The 17,630-nt window shown below is 39.0% G+C and overlaps 1 protein-coding gene across 1 annotated transcript in view; it reads left to right on the top strand.

Moving 5' to 3' along the window:
• The window catches only part of adgrl2a (adhesion G protein-coupled receptor L2a), a 183,684-nt gene extending 166,587 nt beyond the window's left edge, over nt 1-17,097 (top strand). Inside the window, exons 18-22 of the mRNA XM_039002059.1 lie at nt 1,668-1,836; nt 7,560-7,688; nt 8,479-8,575; nt 10,275-10,403; nt 14,603-17,097. Of these exons, the coding sequence (XP_038857987.1) occupies nt 1,668-1,836; nt 7,560-7,688; nt 8,479-8,575; nt 10,275-10,403; nt 14,603-15,423 (1,345 nt within the window). The 3' untranslated portion in view covers nt 15,424-17,097. The remainder of the gene's footprint in view (nt 1-1,667; nt 1,837-7,559; nt 7,689-8,478; nt 8,576-10,274; nt 10,404-14,602) is intronic.
• Nucleotides 17,098-17,630: the final 533 nt, after the last annotated feature.

Below are 17,630 nucleotides of genomic sequence, written 5' to 3'. Positions count from 1 at the left end.
TGTTTTCCAAAGTCTTGATTGTTTATCATTGACAAAAAAACAGTATATTGTGCTTGAAATCAGTGAGCAGAATACAGGGACTCCTGAAAGACATGGGCATTTTGGTTTGTTGGTTAGGGAGTGTTATTTCCGATGCCATGGCTTGGTTGCATAGCCTAACCCTAACCAATTCACACCATGACATTATAACATCAACTCAGCTCCATGCCACTGTGTGTAGGAGCATTGATGCATTCATTTGTAGTGGTCTAATTACTACCATAAAAAAACACAACCAAAAGTAGTGCCAATAGACATCCAGTTCACCTCTGCAATGTTTAATGAAATGCATTAGGTGATTGTGTTTTAAATGTGCACATTTGCTCACATTCTATTTCTGCATGTGTTCCATTCACTAGTGGGTATTGTCTTTTTGGTGCGTAATGAAACTACACCACATAAAATGTTTCCTCCAAGCAATGTTTGTACACATATGTATAAGTATTACTGTATTTTCTGTTGTCTTATGTTGTCTGCACCAATCCTCACGGACTTTGGTTAGTCAAGCACATAGACGGGGGATGGAAATCAGCATAGCACCAGTGTCATTGCATGTTGCATGTCAAAGAGAAAGCTAATCTGCAGCGTCTCTCGTTTCTCTTCCTGTTGCGTTTCTTCTTTTCTCTCTGTCCTGTCTTCCACACCAGTAATTATCGCGTTTGTGACGGCTACTATAATACCGATTTGCCTGGGTAAGCTATCACCATACATTTCCCCCAAATTGTCTTCATCGCAGAGCGGACATAGTAGCATAAACACAAATTGAACGGCACGCAAGTGGTTTGAACTGACCAGTTTACACATTTTGTAATGTCATCAACAGCCAAATACACACACACACTCTCGCTTCTTGTTAGCCTCTTAATTTCATTCCCTCGTAATTTTCCTAAAATCAAAGGTGAAGATCTCTGCCTCAAAATGCCAACTAACCACGCTGTGATGCGTCTGATCTAATTTGTGTTTCTCTTTCCCGCTTATCATGCTCTCTAGCTATGAAGATAATAAACCATTTATCAAGTAAGGACATTAGCCTCAGAAGTCTGAGTCTGTTCTTCAGCCTGTAGTTGATTTTCCTCACCATTCTGCCTCTCTCTCTTTCTCTCTCTCGCTCTCTCTCTCTCTCGTTCTCTCTGTGATCACTCCAAGGTGCTCCTCATTTTCTTTCCTTACTGTTCACATCCCCATGTCTGTCCGTCCATCCGTCCGTCTTGTCTCTATGCAGTTTGCTGTTGTGTGTCTTCACCTGTGAAGGTGTTTGAAGGCTCCATAGGACCTTCACACAACCGGCTCCAGGCTTTTCTCTGTAGAAATAATAAATATATTAAAGACTTGTTGAAAGAGAGACAAAACACAGGTAATAATTGTTATCGAGTCTGACCCCCCCCCCCCCCCCCCCCCCAGATATGATATGATACCAAAAGAACAGTATCTGTAGTCAAGCTCGCGTGTCCCATAAACATTGTGTGAATCATGTCTGAGTTTTTGGTTTCCTTGGCTGAATCTGCCGGTGTAGATGTCCACCTGTCATGGTCTAGCTAGCACAGACTGATCGTTATTCCAAGAGAACACAATTTCCGCCTCACACTGGATTTCCCTTTTTTTTTCTTTTTTTTTCTTTGTTTGTTCAGATCCTGGGTCCTGGGGGCGTTTGCACTGCTTTGCCTGATGGGACTGACGTGGTCGTTCGGCTTGTTCTTTATCAACGAGTCCTCTGTGGTGATGGCCTACCTCTTCACAATATTCAACAGCTTCCAAGGAATGTTCATCTTCATTTTCCACTGCCTTCTCCAGAAAAAAGTATGTTTGCTTCCTTTATAAGTTTGCACTATCATTTTGCACAAACACTGTGATCGTCTACGTGAGACTGAATCAATTGTCACTTTAAACAGTTGAGGGGTGAGTGGGGTAAGTTGAGCCAAAGGTTTGGTTGAGTCACCCTTTGTTTCTAGGAGACCATACACAAAATTAATCAGGTGACCAAATATTTAGGAAGAGGTCATCATTTCATGGAGTCACTAAAGGAAGAAACCACATGGAAAAGTCTAATTCATTTATTGTGTTATCGGTTCCATGATGATTGTATCTAAACAAAAGTACATAATTTGAAGATTGTTCTATACATCAGTTGGGGTCTCTATAAGCTACAATATGAGGTCCTAAACCTAGCATGAAAGTGCATCCTTGTACCTGTGTGGGCTAATAAAGTCAACATTTTGCCTTGGGGTAAATTGAGATAATGGCCACAATATCCCATACAAATAATATTACATTTAGTCAGTTTTATCCATAATATGCATAGTATTTGTGCAATGTGTCATGCATATGAACTCAATATTTTTGTTACACAGCAGACATCATCATGCACTGTAAACAAGCAGGGGTCTAGCCCCCCTTGAGGTTCTTGAGAGAGAAGCCAAGGAAGTGAGAGAAGGGAAGAAGTCCATTTGAGCAGCAGCAAGTGATGAAATATAGTCTGAATGACACTGAAGTGGTACATTGACAAAAAAAAGAAAACAAACATGTACCTGTGCGAAACAGAGTCTATAACAGAGCAGCAGAGGTGCACGACTTCTTATCTGATGAAATGGAGGTTGAGCTTGCTAACCATATCAGGAAACTTGCAGACCAGTTTCATGGGCTTAGTAGCCTCAAATGCAGAGAACGTGACTACGAATTAGCACATCGAAACAACATCCATGTCCCAGACAACTGGTCAATAAATGGAAAGGTAAGTAATACTGAAGACAGAGATCTATATCTGAATGTAGGCATACATTTAAGATGTACAATATACCAAACCCCCATTCCTTGAATTCAACTTTGACCTACCAGCACCATCACCCACTGTCACAGGACACCCGCCCTCACTTACCCCATGGCGGCTCAACTTACCCAATTCCTATGCTCAATTTACCCCATACCTAGACCATTTTTTTGAACAAGCTATGTTTTCAAAACTGTTGTGTTTACATTAATTCTGGCTATTTCCAGGGATATAGGGAAAGTATTCAGACCCCTTGACTTTTTCCAAATTGTGTTAGGTTACAGGCTTATTCTAAAATTGATTAAATTGTATTTTTTCATCATCAATCTAAACACAATACCCCATAATGACAAAGCAAAATCAGGTTTTTAGAATTTTTTTGCTAATTCCAAAAAATAGAAAATTACACATTTACATAAGTATTCAGACCCTTTACTCAGTACTTTGTAGAAGCACCTTTGGCAGCGGTTACAGCCTCGAGTCTGCTTGGGTATGACGCTACACGTTTGGCACACCTGTATTTTGGGAGTTTCTCCCATTCTTCTCTCCAGAGATGTCAGATTGGGTTCATGTCTGGGCTTTCACTGCAGAGATGGTTGTCCTTCTAGAAGGTTCTCCCATCTCCACAGAGGAACTCTAGAGCTCTGTCAGAGTGACCATCGGCTTCTTGGTCACCTCCCTGACCAAGGCCCTTCTCCGCCGATTGCTCAGTTTGGCAAGGTGGCCAGCTCTAGGAAGAGTATTGGTGGTTCCAAACTTCTTCCATTTAAGAATGATCGAGGCCACTGTGTTCTTGGGGACCTTCAATGCTGCAGAAATGTTTTGGTACCCTTCCCCAGATCTCTGCCTCGACACAATCCTGTCTTGGAGCTGTACGGACAATTCCTTTGACCTCATGGCTTGGTTTTTGCTATGACACACACTGTCAACTGTGGGACCTTATATAGACAGCCCTTATATAGACAGCCTTTCCAAATAATGTCCAATCAATTAAATTCACCACAGGGTGACTCCAATCAAGATGTAGAAACATATCATGGATGATCAATGGAAACAGGATTCACCTGAGCTCAATTTCGAGTCTCATAGCACTGAATACGAAATAACATATTTCTGTTTTTTATTTTTTATTAAAATGTAAAAACCTTTTTTTTTTAAATGTTTTTAATCAATTTTAGACTAAAGTCATAATGTAACAAAATGAAATGTGGAAAAAGTCAAGGGGTGTGAATACTTTCCGAAGGCACTGTACTTTGTTATAGAATATTATATTCCCCTAGACGTAATGATGCTGAATGTAAAAACATGTCTCAGCATACTCCACTCTCCGCTAAACATATTTCAATGTAGTTTTGAGCATAATGAACCAACCTTTGTTCATGACTCCTGTATTTGTATTTATTTGAGTTAATTTACAAATATAAAGGATAACAGCCAATATAGGCTTAGCATAGCCTCTGCTTTCAGGCTTGGCTCACGTTGTTTTCAAAAGTCTGGGGAAGGTTATATTGGAAAAATATGAGTGGAGTGTTGATTGCCAGCAGATGCTGGCTGATTTGCTATGAATATATATATATTTTTAAACAACCACCCTTTCAATCCCTCTTCCGAAACAAAACTTATCCAGAGTAAGCTAATTTATGGTCCAAGCATTGCTAGCATGTTATCTTTTAGAAAATTAACATTCAGAAATCATTTCTATTAAATGTTTTATGTAATTTTGTTGTAATGACAAAATCTAGATATTTTTTGGGTGAAAATGTTTCGCTGTTTGGTTTTGAATCTCTGCCTCTGTTTGAATGTGCCTATTTCAATTGTTGGGAGGTGCAAATGGCTTGGATTATACCATCCACCGTCTTTTAGCTGACAAAAACTTCCTCAGGCTTTCGAATGGTACGGTATATTACAAGGGCTTTCAGGACTAGGTTTACAGTACTTTCAGAAGGTATTCATACCGCTTGACTTATTCCACATTTTGTTGTGTTACAGCCTGAATAAAAAATGGATGAAATATATTTTTTTCCACAAATCTACACACAATACCTCAATGTTTTTAGGAATGTTTGCACATTTATTGAAAATGAAATACAGAAATATCTCATTTAGACAAGTATTCACACCCTTGAGTTAAAACATGTTACAATCACCTCGGGCAGTGATTACAGTTGTGAGTCTTTCTGGGTAAGTCTCTAAGAGCAATGCACACCTGGATTGTACAATATTTACACATCATTCTAAAAAAAAATCTTCAAGCTCTGTCAAGTAGGTTGTTGATCATTGCTAGACAGCCATTTTCAAGTCTTTCCATAGATTTTCAAACCAATGTAGCCCTTTCCTGCAGTCAAATGACCTCGTGGGTGGAATGTTATTCATATTTTTCATAATATATATTTTTTAAATGCTGAAAATCCGGTGTTTCTATGGCAAACAGTTTTGTTATATTTCAGTCTTCTGTGATGTTTATAAAGTGTAATTTTGGGATGCAAACTCAACATTGAATACATTTCAACTCTATATCTGACATGGTACAGGTGTCTTTTTTTTAAACCAATAACCATGTGTGTGAGGTGTATACATTTGTTTCAAACTAGATTTGTTTAAGACTACCAAGGAACACTCGGTGTGACCATGATTTAGCCCACTGCAGTAAAATATTAAGTCAAAACTGTAACTAGACCGCTCAGGAACATTCAATGTCATCTTGGTTATTAACTCCAGTGTATATTTGGCCTTGTGTTATAGGTTATTGTTCTGCTGAAAGGTGAATTTGTCCAGTAAAAACTCCCTAGGCCTTGCCGATGACAAGCATACCCATAACATGATGCAGCCACCACCATGCTTGAAAATATGAAGAGTGTTACTCAGTGATGTGTTGGATTTGCCCCAAACATAACGCTTTGTATTCAGGACATGAAGTTGCCAGATTTTTTGCAGTTTTACTTTAGTGTCTTATTGTAAACAGGATAAATGTTTTGGAATATTTTTATTCTGTACAGACTTCCTTCTTTTCACTCTGTGAATTAGATTAGTATTGTGGAGTACCTACAATGTTGTTGATCCATCCTCAGTTTTCTCCTATCACAGCCATTACATGACCAACTAGACTGTTACCAACCCTTAGTAAGCTTTTGGGAAAAAAATGTGTTTGACCAGATACAATGCCTATTTACAGTAAACAAATTGACAACATACTTTCAGCACGCTTATAGGGAAGTACATTCAACAAGCACAGCACAAATGACTTGGCTGAGATAAATTGATGATAAAAAAAGATTGTGGGGGCTGTTTTGTTAGACTTCAGTGCGGCTTTTGACATTATCAATCATAGTCTGCTGCTGGAAAAACATATGTGTTATGGCTTTACACCCCCTGCTATATTGTCGATAAAGATTTACCTGTCTAACAGAACACAGAAGGTGTTCTTTAATGGAAGCCTCTCCAACATAATCCAGGTAGAATCAGGAATTCCCCAGGGCAGCCGTTTAGGCCCCTTAATTTTTTTTTACTTTACTAATGACATTCCATGGGCTTTCAGTAAAGCCAGTGTGTCTATGTATGCAGATGACTCAACACTAAACACATCATCACATGACTGCAATACTTAACAAATAGCTGCAGTTCGTTTCAGAATGGGTGGCAAGGAATAAGTTAGTTCTAAATATTTCAAAACTAAAAGCATTGTATTTGGGACAAATCATTCAGAAACCCTAAACCTCAACTACATCTTGTAATGAATAATGTGGAAATTAAGCAAGTTGAGATGACTAAACTCTTGGAGTAACCCTGGATTGTAAACTGTCATGGTCAAAACATATTGATACAACAGAAGCTAGGATGGGGAGAAGTCTGTCCATAATTATACATCAGGTAACTGATACAAGAAGTAGAATCAGATTTTTAAAAACAGGTAAAGTACACCTTATGGAACAGCGGGGACTGTGAAGAGACACAGACAAAAGTACAGACACACCCATACGCAAACAAGTGCAAGCACACGCACTCTACACACGTACATTGTAATATTGTTGTATGGTGATATTGTAGATATGTAGTGGTGTAATAATGTTATATGATGTACTGTTTTATCTTTGTTTTATATGTAAAGTAAGTGCCTTAATGTGTTTGGATCCTAGTGACTGAGTGTGCTGATACACCATTCCAAGCGTAATAAATAACTTCACCATGCTCAAAGGGATTTTCAATGTCTGCTATTTAAATTTTTTAACCATTTAACAATAAACAACTCCCTTCTTTGCGAGGCATTGACAAACCTCCCTGGTCTTTGTGGTTGAATCTGTTTGAAATTCACTGCTTGACTGAGGGACCTTACAGATAATTGTATGCGTGGGGTACAGACATGTGGTAGTCATTTAAAATCATGTTAAGCACTATTATTGCACACAGAGTGAATTCATGCAACTTATTATGTGACTTTTTAGGCAAATGTTTACTCCTGAACTTACTTAGGCTTGCCATAACAAATGGGTTGAATACTTATTGACTCAAGACATTTCAGCTTTTTATTTTTTATGAATTTAAAAAAACATAATTCCACTTTGACATCATGGGGTATTGTGTGTAGGCCAGTGACACAAAATCTCAATGTAATCTATTTTAAATTCAGGCTGTAACAAAACAAAAATATGGAAAAATTAAAGGGGTGTGAATACTTTCTGAAAGCACTGTAAGCACACACAAACGGTACACACAAAATAAACATAGCCACTAACTTAGCGTCCCCTTCTTGCTTCCACAGGTCCGTAAAGAGTACATCAAATGTTTCCGCCACACATATTGCTGTGGTGGCTTACCAACGGAGAGCTCACACAGCTCAACAAAGACCTCCACCACAAGGACAAGTGCACGCTACTCCTCGGGCACACAGGTACTATACCAGGGATTCTGACTGGGATTCATCTCTATGTCAGGGTAGATTGGCATAAACCCAGTTTACCGCAAAGTATCACCTATAATAGTTAACTAGGAGAGTCTCCAATGACTTCTGAATCCATTGAATCCATCAGAACGCCCAGTAATGTTATATTTTTAAAGACCGCTGGCCAATGTAATTGTACCAGAAACACAGACCGTAGTTAAATAGTGACATGTATACTTTAAAGTAAGCTAACTGTTTCAAACAGTACTGTATTGCATGGGCACCTTTTTCCACTCTACCCCTTAGCACTCGCTTTATCTTTTTTTCTCACTAACGCCACTGTGCATGGAAGTATTTGCGCTATTTGGGAGCATTGCAGTCGCTTTTACTCTTTGAAAAACAAGAATGCAAATATAATTTGATGTTTATTCCTTTGTTATTCCTTTGCTATTGAGCTACTTTTTTATAAATGTTTTGATAGGAGACAATGCTCTAACCACTGTCAAGGTGGCGATAGAAAGACAAAACCGTCACACGACATTCCCATTTTAATGTCTAATTAAACCCAAGGAGCACCCCCCTATTACATCCACTACTTTTGACAGGAAGTATAAAAGTAGTCACTCGAAGCCTGAGTTAATATAATGTGTGGAGGCCAGACGTTGCACTTGGTGCGATTTGTGTGAAGAGTTGGTTCGCCGATGCAGGAACACTACATATAGCAAACATAATGAAAGTTGATCTCAACAGTGAACAGGCTTCTTTAAGTCCTAATAACTGTCCCTTGTTAATCTGACAGAGCCGTATCAGGAGAATGTGGAATGACACCGTAAGAAAGCAATCTGAGTCCTCCTTTATCTCAGGTGACATCAACAGCACCTCCACCCTTAACCAAGGTCAGTCACACACCTCATCTCTTCTTCACACACCATTCACCATCATCGAGACATAAAATACATTTTCAAGTACCAATGATTTCATACAGAAGGGCTAACATCCTGAGAAAGTGTAGTGAATGCTTTGGGCTTGATAAGATTTGCACACTGTGCTAAAAGGGATAGCAAGGATAGTCTCCCTGTTCTGTTCTGCCAACTGAGGATTACAGAAATCCGTCCTCAAATACTTTGTGCTGTCATTTTGGGCAGTAATGTCGAACACGAATTGGGGCAGCCACTGTACTGTTTGTACTAAGTCCAAAGTTAATGTGGCTCAGTCCATTAAAAAAAGAAGAAGAAGAAGAAGGAAATGCCAACAAACTCGAAATAAAGTTTCATTTTTATTTTTAAACCTATGTTTGCTTGACACGCAGGGGCACATTATTTGGTCGGTATGTAAGGGGACCTCTGCTATTTCAGGGATTCAGGAGGGAGGAAAACAACCTTGTCATTTATTATTTAGCCAGAGCACAAGTATGATGATGAGAAGATGTTCAACTCTGGGTGACCCTGAGTGCTTAGTGTGTTGTTCAGCCTTTACGGCTCGGCATGACTCTAAAATGGCTTTCCAAGTAGGCAGGGAAAGAGGTTAGCCTGAGGTAGTCTGACTTCCCCCTCCCAAACTCCCCCTTATTATTTTTCACACTTCAATTTCCGTGAGGTAAAATGTTACAAACAGTAGTTTGAAATTCATCTCGTCAATATTTTTTTAATCCCAATAAGCTGTATATTAGATGTTAAGGTTACATTTTATATATCATGCTCCAGTGTACTACCCTAGTTACCCTTGAGTATACTGTACTGAGGATGGCCCGCTCTTCAGAAACCACTCCTTGTCATTATAACATCCTCAGAGAATACCCTAGAAGAGTGATGGGGTTTTCTAGTACACAGCTTATAAAAATGTGACTGGAAACGTCCTCGTTTTTAAACGTGATGCAAGAAATCCATTGTAAACATTATAAATCGGGGTGAATTGAGTATTTGAAGAAAAGATCTGACATTGTAAAGTATTGGCATCCAGGTGAAGTTAGTGTTATGATATTTTTACGAAAGAGACAAGGGTGTGGTCATTTGTTGTGTACACGTTTCAAGCAATTGCGTCATAGGACTTCAACTTAAAAACGGTGGCCTTAGCAGTAGCAATGGACAAAAAAAGCATTGCACTGCAGAAAATACCTGATCATGCAGTTTTAACAATTCATTTTATATTCACAGCAGTAGAAGGCTAAATGAGAGCATCTTTTTTTCACCAGTTACCTTTCTTGTCAAAAAACAAAAACACAAAAAAGGCTGACTTTATAATTTTGTTCTGTTGTTGCATTGCTTCTCATTTACATAGCAGACTGTAGTAGATTTAGAATGAGGTGAACAAAAGTGCCTTTTGTGGTAGTGACTGTTTAGATATTCTATATCCCCTCTGTATCCTAATCCTTGCTTCCACAAAATGCCTGTACACTTTGCTCAAGTGACATCCAGAGATAATATTAATATCCTGTCCTCCCCAAAAAATTCCCAAATTCAATATTTACTCTGAAAATAATAGCCCAGTTTTAGATGTACTTGACATTTTGTTCCATAAATCACCCCAAAAAGCACTCATTGTACCAATGGCAAAAACTGATCTCTGATCTGTCTTCTTCTGTCTTACCGCCTCCAGGAATGACGGGCAATTATCTTCTAACAAACCCTCTTCTTCGACCACAAGGCACTAACAACCCTTATAACACCTTACTGGCTGAAACAGTCGTATGTAACGCTCCCACGGCTCCACTGTTTAACTCTCCAGGTGTGCTTACTTAACACTTCTTGACGTACAGTTAACTTCTTCTTCTCTCTTCATTTTTTATACTTTGACTCGTTTTTTTTATGAGTTATTGTGGCCTTATCAAGATCAGAACGTTATCGAGTATCGACTTCCACTCTGGATCTCAGCAGGATCCCCAAATGGGTAACAGACATCGGTTGCTGAAATCGGTGTTGTAAGAAAGCACCGTGTGTATGACTTGGTTTGTGATTTATTAAGAGACCTCTGGTGTGCAGATTCACATTTTGGTCTTTTAAAGTTTCTCTTGAATGAGATAAAGTGATTCATCTACGATGGAGATACTACATGTTCTGCCTTGAAAAGACAGTATGAACATTGTCATGGCCTTTCAAACGGTACTCTTAAATTGCAGGATTATTGAGATTTGATGATTGTTGATTTATTTATTTAGTGTTTTGTGGGTGAACCTACCCCTAAAACCGTATACGTTGCAATACGGGCAAGCTGAAATATTCAGTTTGTGCTTGAATATTTGTATTCATGAATGTGACGCAACATGAATTAAATCAACATTTGATTTCGACCACATATGATACGAAGAACAGAACAGATACCAATCCTGACAATCATCATTGGATGCTGTTTGATAAGCAAACAGTTAATTTACCTAAATTATCATGATATTTAAAATGTGTTCGTCCCGTATTTCAAATTGTGTGTAAGGATTATTATGGTACAATGCAATGATGTTTACATTTTTTTAAATGACAATTTAACATGACAATTTAAGTATTTTTTAAAAATGTTTTTTGTTTCTCATTATGCTTTTTCCTTAAGCTTTTTAAAAATGATTTTCTGCTATTTATTTTGTGTTTTGGGGTGAACTTACCCCTTCAACCGTATACGTTACAATACAGGCAAGCTGAAATATTCAGTTTGTACTTGAATATTTGTGTATTCATGAATGTGACGCACCATGATTTAGATCAACATTTGATTTTGATCGATGATATGTTTTTCAGGTATGAACAGATACCAGTCCTGACAACTCACTAGACACTGTTTTATAAACAAACAGTTCATTTAGCAAAATGATCATGAGATATTACGTGTTAGTCCAGTATTTTAATTTGTGTGCAGGGATTATTATGTTACAATGCAATGCAGTTAAAAAATATATGTTTTTAATTACATTGTATATTTTGTCATGTTTTTTTTGCTTTCTCCTTACGCTTCCCTCTAGTGACCTACAGAGAGACAAGTATGGGAGTAAAACTTAACTTTGCCTATCAAATGTAAATTTATTTCAGCATGCTTATTAAAAACAACAACTCCCTGGTACATCAATGGTCATTGGCATTTACTCAGTGGGCAAGTGGTTCACAAACTTTACCAACCAAATTATATTCCACCAATAGGAAAATACTACTTTCCAATATTGCATTCCTTTGGGATCCAACAGCTATCTAAGACATCTGAGAAAGAATGGTTTTGTTATACCTCAGATACTCTTCTTCTTTCTCTTGGATGTGTATAAGTAGTTTGTGATCTGCAGACATCAACTGTAGCTTTGTTACTGGGGTGGCAAAGAATATTTCCTGAGTGAAATGAGAGAAGAGAGGCTTCCTACGTGAATGCCGTTCCCTGTGGCACTCAGCATTCTGTGTCCAGTTTACATTCCTCTCACATCTCTCCCCTATTCTCCAGACATCACCTGTGTGGGGAAAATTGTTCTCCTAGTGAGGCATAAACAAAATGTACAAACGTCACGGTAGCAGCTGTAATCTTTTTTTTTTTTGTCCTCTTTCACTCTTTCCTTTCTTGTCATTTCTCTCCTCTCATCTCCGCTAAACTCTGATGTCTGTTTTACATGTTGGTGTGTCTGGAACACAGGAGGTTGGTGGCACCTTAATTGGGGAGGATGGGCTCATGGTAATGGCTGGGGTGGAATGGTATCAAATACATCAAATATATGGTTTGATGCCATTCCATTTGCTCCGTTCCAGCCATTATTATGAGCCGTCCTCCCCTCCGCAGCCTCCACTGGTCTGCAAAAATGGTCTATGCCCTTATCTGAACAACAGCATGTCACCATAAAATACCCATTCCTCTTAATCTCTCTCTTCTATCTGTGGCAGGAATTTATTGAAATGTTTTTCGCAATTTCTTTCTGTGCCAAAGCCGTGTTAGCCACGGCAGATACACAACCTCTCTGTCCAATCACACCCCACTAATATTTATTCTATCGCCGCCTGATTTCCATGGCCCTGTGCATACAGAAATTCCTAACATGACTGCACCTGACCTTCCCAGCTGTGTTTTTCTTGGGCTGTTCTTGTAGAGACCCGGGCGTGCACTGGGGACTGTCATTTTGACTGATGTGAACCACAGGGCTGCCGGCTAACTCTGACCTTGCCTGAGTGAAAATACAAAAAAACACAACTCCAGACACCACTCAATTTAACAAATACAGCCAAAACAAATTAAAATCATTAAAACAATTTAAATAAAAATTGGTGGCATTTAATCTTTAAAAAAAGCTTTGATTGCTTGTTAATCAAATTTGCTGAACCCTTGCTCTAACTAAGTTGCTATGTTTTAATTTTTTTCCTTTCAGTGATTCTTCATGTTACAATAAATCATTTTACTTTCTTTTGTACATCAGCTACTCTTAGGCCAGATAGCCTGAACAGACAAACATGATGTGAGTTGTCCAAAGTGAGTCTCTCCACCTGCTGTCTGTCGTGATGTCGGATGGTGCTTGTGGGCCCTGAAGTGAGAAAGATGGCTGTCCGTGTTGACCATAACTCTCCTTTCTGTATACATTCATATTTTCCCATTGTTTTTCCCTGTCACCTCCAACAAAGAGTTGCTAGACAACTTCTTGTCTATGTCGTAGCTTGCCCATTTGTGGCTACATACCAAGGCCCGGTTTTCTGATAGTGATGGAACTTAGGCTTACGAGTGTTTTAACGATGCATCTTTCCTACAACGGGCGAAAATGTAACATGCATTTCCCAAAACACCACGCAGAGAGAATGTTCGCTAAGTGCATCGTTGAGGCATTTGTCGAAACTGAAAGGATCGGGGAAAAAAGGAAGCACTGCTCTCAGATCAGCGTTCTCCCTTTCAAAACTTACCTTAACATTAGAATTATTCCACAATACTGACGACGGATCAGTTCGTAGAGAGATAGTATCACCTATGACTGCAAATATTGAGGTGGCTTATTCTAATGCTTACCCTATAATAATGCACTAAATCAAGATTTTTCACATCATTGCGCACGTTACACATCATGAAATATATTGAGGCAAAAATGACAGACAGTAGTGTACAAATAGCTAAAATAAACTCAATTGAATTAACATGAAAATGTATTTAAATGTCATTCAAATATATAGATCTATGTAGCCTATACTGTATTTATCTTAATACAGTTATCTAAATTTTCATTTGACGCGTCTTTATATCCTTTGCTTGTTATGCAAAGAAATGGGCAACTTTCTATGTGTCGTCACTGTCACATCGTTCTGAAGCTTTCAGCGGTCACAGAAAGACAGATAAACATCTTGATTTTGTGTTTAGGGGAGATCTTCTGTGTATCAAGTGACGCGGAAGGGGGAAAAAGAATCTAACGATGTACTTAGCTATTCTACAAGTGGTCTGAGGCAGTCGTTAAATACCAAACGTTTTCAAGATCATCTTTAGTAACGATGGTTTTGGGAAACGGCTCGGAGATTTAACGATGCTCCTACGAAGGTTTTAATGATGAACTTAGCCTTAAGATGCTTTTGGGAAACCGGGCCCTGTACATTTACCTCTGACATGTGTGTTGTGATCTTCATGATTTTTTTTCATGTTTTTTAATGTTGTTTGGGATCACGTCTGTCCCTTTGTTACTAGAGAGACAAAGGCAGAATATTTTTGTGAATTGGAAAGGCTTTTAGAGAAAGTATTAGTTCATGATATACAAATATTTTCCAAATTACCCCATAACTGAGAATGTAAAATGATTGTTCATTGTGTATATGCATGCATACACATTCTCCTTACAGATTGTATAATTAGTAACATGGTACAGCTGATTCTTAGTCTTGTGCCAAATTATCTCCAGCATCCTGAACAGCATTAAACCACTTTTCTCATTTTTTTCATATTGCTTTCGGGAAGAATGGTTGTGACTAATGTAAATCCCCTCATATGTTTTCTCATTCCAGGACACTCACACACACTGAACCATCCCAGGGACACCAGTGCAATGGATACTCTACCGCTAAATGGTAACTTTAACAATAGCTACTCGCTTCGCAACGGGGACTACGGCGACAGTGTGCAGGTGGTGGACTGCGGACTCAGCCTGGACGACGCAGCCTTTGAAAAAATGCTAATATCGGAGCTGGTGCACAATAACCTCCGGGCTTGCAACAAGAGCCACAACCACCGTGTGGAGCGGGGGGCTCCTCTTCCTCCGTCGTCCAAGAAGGTGCACGTTGTGGGCGGGAGCAGCAGCGAAGATGACGTCATCGTGGCTGACACCTCATCTTTGGTGCACGGCCACACTATCAACACACCGGTGCGCCTGGGCATAGAGCTGCACCACCGGGAGCTGGAGGCTCCGCTCATCCCCCAGCGGACTCACTCACTTCTGTACCAGCCGCAGAAGAGAGTGAAGACCACTGAGGGGGGCTTGGAGAGCTACGTCAGCCAGCTCACGACCAACGAGCACGGGGACAGCCTACAGTCCCCGAACAGAGACTCTTTGTACACTAGTATGCCCACCCTAAGGGACTCTCCATACCCCGAGAGCAGCCCCGATGCGGAGGAGCTGGAGGACCTCTCGAGCCCCTCTAAGAGGAGCGAGAACGAGGACGTTTACTACAAGAGCATGCCTAACTTAGGAGCAGGACACCAGCTCCAAGCGTACTACCAGATAAGTAGAGGAAACAGTGACGGTTACATCATCCCTATTACTAAAGAGGGCTGCATCCCTGAAGGAGATGTACGGGAAGGACAGATGCAGTTAGTGACAAGCCTTTAAAATATATTTAAATCATCGTCCCCTGTCCGCAGTCCCGACATCCTCGAGGACAAACAGTACTGTACTCTGAGAGATGCTGGGGAAGTTTTTTTCAGAGAGCCTTAGAGCCCCCAACATACACACACACACACACACACTCAGTCGCTCCTCTCCCCCCAGACTCGCCACACCCCATTCTCCTCACAAACCAACAGACTTAAGTGCACTGCGATGGCAGTGCAACATTACCCCGACCGCTGGAGTGGAGTTTTAAACAGACTGTATATAAAATGCAGAGTTCAATTTAAGACACATGCCATTTCTGTATTTAATTATTCTGCTGCTGTTGAATTTTAAAAAAGGATATAAAAAACAATTTAAAAAATGTTATCGGCCACTCCAGTTCAGCAGTTTTTTCTGGCCAAAGGTTGTACATACACTCCCACCATCCTTGTCAAGCCTGTTTCGTATTACATACAAAATGAGGCTCTCGGACCAGGATAAGGACTTATTTGTTTGATGGTGTTCCTGATCAGACTATTAGTTAGGAATATAAGGTCCTGGATCCTAGAGTTGTCCCCATCACCGTGGAGGTTGGATTAACCACTAGCAATCAAGCCCCAGGCCTTATATTCTCTCAATTGAGCTGTTGTCAAGGGAAATGGCAAAATTAATATATATTTTGCTAGTGTAAAATAAAATTCATGGAAACCCGTAAATATAAAGAAATCTTTTAATTGAAAATGTAACATTTGAAGAGAATATTGTGTAAAAGTTGCACATATGTTATAAAATGTGTTTATAGTTCTTACACATCATTCATTATCGTATGTTTGAACAAAAAAAGCAGATAAACAAAATAAGTCTACAAAGAACAAGGTTAATGCATACAAATTTTTTCCACTTGTGGTGTTTTTGCATACTGAATTCATATACAGTATGTTGTCCATTGAAATGTATATGATTTTATATTGCTAAAAGGTCATTATTTTAGTAAAGTGGGAATACAACAGTGACCTATGAAAGTCATGCCATACCATTTTTGGGGGGGTGAATTTGATTTAAATAATCTAATCGGATAAACAATCATGACATAGAAATGGGCCACTCAAGACTAACAGCCACTCGAGAATTTTTTTTACCATACATTTTTTTTCATTATACATGTATTTCTTCTGCCTGGGTATGGACATTTATTTATTGAAATATTTTCAAAAGATTATACATTGGAAAATGTAATATTTTCCAGCACTGGTATACATAGTCCTTCTTTTTATGTATACATGCTATTAAGGGGCCCATCAATAAAGACAAATGTAAAGTTCAACACTTGTTTAACAAATAAATAAATGTGAGATTTTTTTGTAAAATGACAGTTTTATTCATGTTTTGTGTTTTTGTACCATTGGAGAAATTATAGGTTTGATTAATTTTGCTATGGACAAAATACACTTTTGACTCAAGTCACGAGTTCATCCCAAGCACCTTGGAAGGTTATCAGTGATATGTTTTCAGAGGGACTGCTTTGCTTTTGTTTTCTATCAAAGACATTGTCTATTAGTCAAGCTCATTTCACCTTTTGTGTTGATAAGCCAAATCTTTCCATGTGATTTAAATTATGAGAAACTCAGGTAGGAAAATTACATTGTAAATGTTCCTCTGTGTGGTTGTAACACTCCAATAAAAGTTTGAAAATTACACCGGTTCATAACATTGTCTGCTTAGTATATTATTAAGCACTTCACCAGACACCATTAAAATCTAGGTGATACAATTCTGTAACTCATCAGCTGGCTTTTTAATAATATGTAAGTGGAAATGAGTCTGATGCTTTACAAGGGTCGCTGTTATAGTTGGAGGCGGTTTGGAGAAATACAGTACATCACAGTAAATATGTCTTATTTATGACAGATATTTGCACCAATTAATGCCCACTCCCGCTGAGGACAAAAGTCAGTCCTTGGTTAATGCCTCAGGTATTGCTAATTTATGACACATTCTAATAGGGTAAATAAGCCACCGGTTAGAGCAGGATGACAGCTCACTGCAGGGATTCTGGAAATTGCATTGTTTATCATTTGCCATGGAAGGAAATGACTCAGGATTTGCACCGCCCAGACGCTCTCACTGTCAGAGGAAGTTCACATTAAAGGGACAGTTCACCCAAATTACAAATGAATAACTGCAATTTCGGTGAACTATACTTTTAAGTTGCATAGACTTTGTTG

The sequence above is a fragment of the Salvelinus namaycush genome, chromosome 10 (assembly GCF_016432855.1).
Source record: "Salvelinus namaycush isolate Seneca chromosome 10, SaNama_1.0, whole genome shotgun sequence".
NCBI lineage: Eukaryota > Metazoa > Chordata > Actinopteri > Salmoniformes > Salmonidae > Salvelinus > Salvelinus namaycush.
Note: the sequence above shows the minus strand (reverse complement) of the source record. Positions and strands in the feature narration are given on the sequence as shown.